This window comes from Cannabis sativa, chromosome 4 (genome assembly GCF_029168945.1).
Source record: "Cannabis sativa cultivar Pink pepper isolate KNU-18-1 chromosome 4, ASM2916894v1, whole genome shotgun sequence".
Lineage (NCBI taxonomy): Eukaryota > Viridiplantae > Streptophyta > Magnoliopsida > Rosales > Cannabaceae > Cannabis > Cannabis sativa.
In genome coordinates, this window is record NC_083604.1 from 12,974,608 (window position 1) to 12,978,656 (window position 4,049).

Consider the following 4,049-nt stretch of genomic DNA (forward strand, 5'->3'; position numbering starts at 1 on the left):
ATTTGGATTCAACAAAATATATGTGTTTATGTATATTTGTTTTGAGCAAATCAGTAAACATATATTTTCAACAAATTAACCCTATAAACTCAAGATTCACATATATATAGCTAAGTATTCAAATACAATTGTAAAATCTAAACTTAAAACAAAATCAAATGGACAATTCATGCTCAACTAAAGCTATATATATACTGTTATGATTACATCAACTCAAATATTCTTACTTGCTATAACCGAATTATAAAAATTAAAAAGTATATAATTTGAGATATATGGACTAAAATCATCCAAATAAATAAATAAATTAGTTACACATAGAATTATAAATGATACTTTTTTTAGAGTGTGTTTGAAGCTTATGTGAAATTTTTTGGATCTCTTCACTACTATTTTTTATCTCTATTTTTTTTTTTGTATAAATATATATGTATATAGAAAATTCATATTAAAAAAAATGAAAAATATACGTACATATATTTTATTGTTGTTAATTAAATTCAAAATAGTATAATAATAGAGAAAATTTAGAAATTAGATTTTTATTATGAATTTTTATTTATTTAAAATAATTAACTTTAATAAAAAAAATTAGAAAAAATGAGAACGTACAAGATTAGGTATATATATATATATTGTTGGTTTTAATTAAATTTAAAATAGGATAATAAATTTATGGTTTGAATAATATCATATGAGAACAATATATAATATTGTATATATATAAATAATATCAGTTCAAATATCAAATATCAGTTTAAATGGGATTTGTTTTATTTTTATTTTATTATGTTATTATATATAAATAATATTTTATTATTTTATTAAATATAAATAAAAAGTCACACCCATGAATTTCTCATAAACCAAGAATTCAGTTATATAGTCACACTTTATATAGAATAGATATGGGGTAAGTTGAAAAATACCACTTTTATTAATCAATTAATTAAATTTGCCTCTAATTTTATATTTAATTGAAACATACCTCTTTTTATATGTATTGTACCTAAAATATTTTGACATAAAAGAGTCACATGGAGAGTATCTTAATTTGTACAATGTTTAAAAAAAGAAGTAAAAATAATACCTTAAAAAAGAAAGTAAAAATAAAAAAAGACAATATAAAAAAAGTATAAAGTGTAATTTCTTTTATATATTTGTATCGTTAATTAGTGTCCTGATCTATTCTATAAATATATATATATATATCTTTATATATTAAAAGTGCCTATCTAACGACATTTCTTGGTTTCTTGGTTTAACAGAATATGCCTTAAAAATAAAAGAATATTCTGTTAAATTTAACGATGTTAATATGTTTGATCTTCCGTTAACAAATAAACCCAATAATTAAACCCAAAAATTAAATAATCTTTTTTTAAATTAAAAAAAAAATCATCTTAGGCACATATCTCTCTAACAAACCGTATCAAATAAGACTGTTAGTATTATTATTATCTAAATATATTAATATTAATGTTTTAAAAATTAATATTATTTTGAATCGTATATGAATTGTATAACCCTAACACGAAAAGCCAAATCTAATTTTTCTCAGTCACATCATCATCGACTAGGATCAGTCGACTCCCACTCCCAGTCGACTAATACACCGGACTTCAGTTCCTCTCTAAGTGCCTCCTCCACTCTTTCTATGAACACCGAGCCATGAAATTCAAATCGGATAAATCCCATTGAACGATCAAATATCAATGTTCAATCCATTTTGTGGCACTCCTATGGAGTTTTAAAAGTTTTATTGAATAATTTGATATTAATAAAGAGAACGGTGCATTCTTCTTCTTGGCCAGGTGAGTTTCAACTTTCAATTTTAATAGACAATTTCAATTTCAAGATTTTACAAATGGTTCTTAAAGGTACATTGATTGGATTTCAAGTTTTTTTTCTCCCTTTGAAGGATTATTGAATAACGATTATCAATAATTAAATAATTATCTAGAATGAATATACTCTCATATGGCGCAACTCATTTGTTTCAGATACTGTTGCGCCTAATACTTCGGTAGTTAAAAACAAAATAAAACGTAACCCATTTCAAGCCACGACTCATCTCCGACCTTCTCTCTCATCTCCGACCCAGCACTTCCGCCCACCGGCCGAGCACACAATCGGCGGTCCCTCTAGAGATCTCCGTTAAGTTCTATTTCTAGATCTAGATTTAAATCTATCTCTCTCTCTCTCTCTCTCTCTCTCATATTTTATGAGAACTTTTGGTGCAGAGAGTTGTCATCAATATTTTTGATGTAAGAACTGGAAAGGTTATGAGAGATTTCAAGGGCACAACCGATGAGTTTGCAATTGCAGGAAGCGGTGGTGTGTCAGGGGTATCTTGGCCTGTTTTCAAGTACTATATATTTTCCCTCTTGATATTGATATTGCCAATGTTATTTACAACATTATGATTGTGTTTTTTTACATCATACATTAATGGGTTACATGATTTTTCAGATGGGGTGGTGGAAAAGAAGATAAATATTTTGCAAGGCTGGGGAAAAATCTGATCTCTGTTTATGAGACAGAAAACTTCTTTCTTCTTGATAAGAAATCCTTGAAGGTCGAGAATGTGATGGATTTCAGTTGGTCTCCTACTGATCCAATTCTTGCCCTGTTTGTTCCTGAATTAGGGGGTGGCAATGAACCTGCAAGAGTGAGTCTAGATTTTCTCTTTGCTGACTCAGGAAGAAATTGTGTCCATACAAGGTATATATTAATTTCAATTAAAAGCTTTCTATCTTTGTTTTTTGTTCATTTTCTTTAGTACGTTGTTATTGCTTGGGTCAAATTGTTCTTCTATTATTTTTTTTCCTTTGGTGTTTGGTGGATCGCATGAAATTTCTGCCATAAACTTTCATAAATAGTTCTCATTGATGAAAATAGTTTTGACTAATTTCTATTTGAAATATGGAAATAATTCTGAGACAATGCACACTGTGTTTGCAAAAGTGTTCAAATGAAACAATCACTTAACTAACCATGTTAAAAATGACTCAATGACTCTTATTGTCAGGTTCTTAGCATGAGGAGACTTGGAGGAGCTGGGGCTGTTGTTCCTCTCATCACAGATGGTCAGGCTGAAGTATGCTCTTGTTAAATCCCAATACTTATAAGTAATTGCTTCATAACAAATGATAATACCTTTTTTTTTTTTGTTTTGATTGATGAGATGATCTGAATAACATTAGGTGATGAGAACCTCTGTGATCATGGAGTTAATATAATGTTATCCCTAACAAGTACACGGGATATGAGTGAGTGTTTATACATTTTTAGTTTATTAACTTTTGAGTTAGTTTGATCTAATTTCTTGACTCTGTTGGGTGAAAGGACCATGCTTTCCGATGTGCAAGGTATGAAAATGAACCATTTCATTGTGTCACTCATTTGCTAAATGCTTTGGCTGTTTGGATATATGCTTTTTCTACAGTATTATTTACCTAAAATACCACAAATTCTATGGACTTACTTCAAGTTCCTTGCTTAGAATATTTATTGTTTTTTGAGGCATCTATATTGTGGTTATGGTATGTGTAGAAGTAACTTTAAAAATTTTGGTACACTCTGCCCAGCTATGTTCTAACATAAATAAAGGGTAGCCAGACCTGCAAAGTTGATTGCTTATATGATGTCTTTCATAGTACAAGAATGATTTAAGAGGCTCCTAAAAGGAAGATTTAATGTAGATTTAAAAGCTGAAGAAGAAGAACTAAACGTGAGAAACATTGTTGGCAAGTTATCTCAAAGTTTTTTTTAGTATTTAAGATTTGACTTACTGCCTTACAATTGATGCGACCCCAAACTGCTGATTGTTTTGATCTCTTAGTACTCTAGATTAAATATTATTTATTTTTAACTTAAACTTTATTTTTTATTTCTTTACAAATATGAAAAACTTAAATAGATCTATCTACTATTGTTGTTGTCGTTGCTTAGTTACTGAATTCTTAAACAAAAACTACTAGAACTTATATAAAACTAATATTTACGTGGCTCGCCACGTAACTCTCATCTAGTATATATATATATAT

At 28.3% G+C, this 4,049-nt stretch overlaps 1 protein-coding gene across 3 annotated transcripts; it reads left to right on the top strand.

Moving 5' to 3' along the window:
• Positions 1 to 1,571: 1,571 nt before the first annotated feature.
• On the top strand, positions 1,572 to 3,805 carry LOC115719840 (eukaryotic translation initiation factor 3 subunit B-like). 3 transcript variants are annotated; one of them, XM_061113292.1, is made up of 6 exons: positions 1,572 to 1,814; positions 2,004 to 2,156; positions 2,244 to 2,368; positions 2,473 to 2,671; positions 3,032 to 3,100; positions 3,207 to 3,801. In XM_061113292.1, the coding sequence occupies exons 3-6, from the start codon at positions 2,286 to 2,288 to the stop codon at positions 3,240 to 3,242; spliced, it is 387 nt and encodes a 128-aa protein (XP_060969275.1). In that variant the 5' UTR covers positions 1,572 to 1,814; positions 2,004 to 2,156; positions 2,244 to 2,285; the 3' UTR covers positions 3,243 to 3,801. The 3 variants fall into 3 exon arrangements, with proteins under 3 accessions (XP_060969275.1, XP_060969276.1, XP_060969274.1); XM_061113293.1 differs by having other exon boundaries at positions 1,580 to 1,814; positions 2,473 to 2,724; positions 3,032 to 3,805; XM_061113291.1 differs by lacking the exons at positions 1,572 to 1,814; positions 3,032 to 3,100; positions 3,207 to 3,801 and having other exon boundaries at positions 2,014 to 2,156; positions 2,473 to 2,929.
• The last annotated feature ends 244 nt before the right edge of the window (positions 3,806 to 4,049 follow it).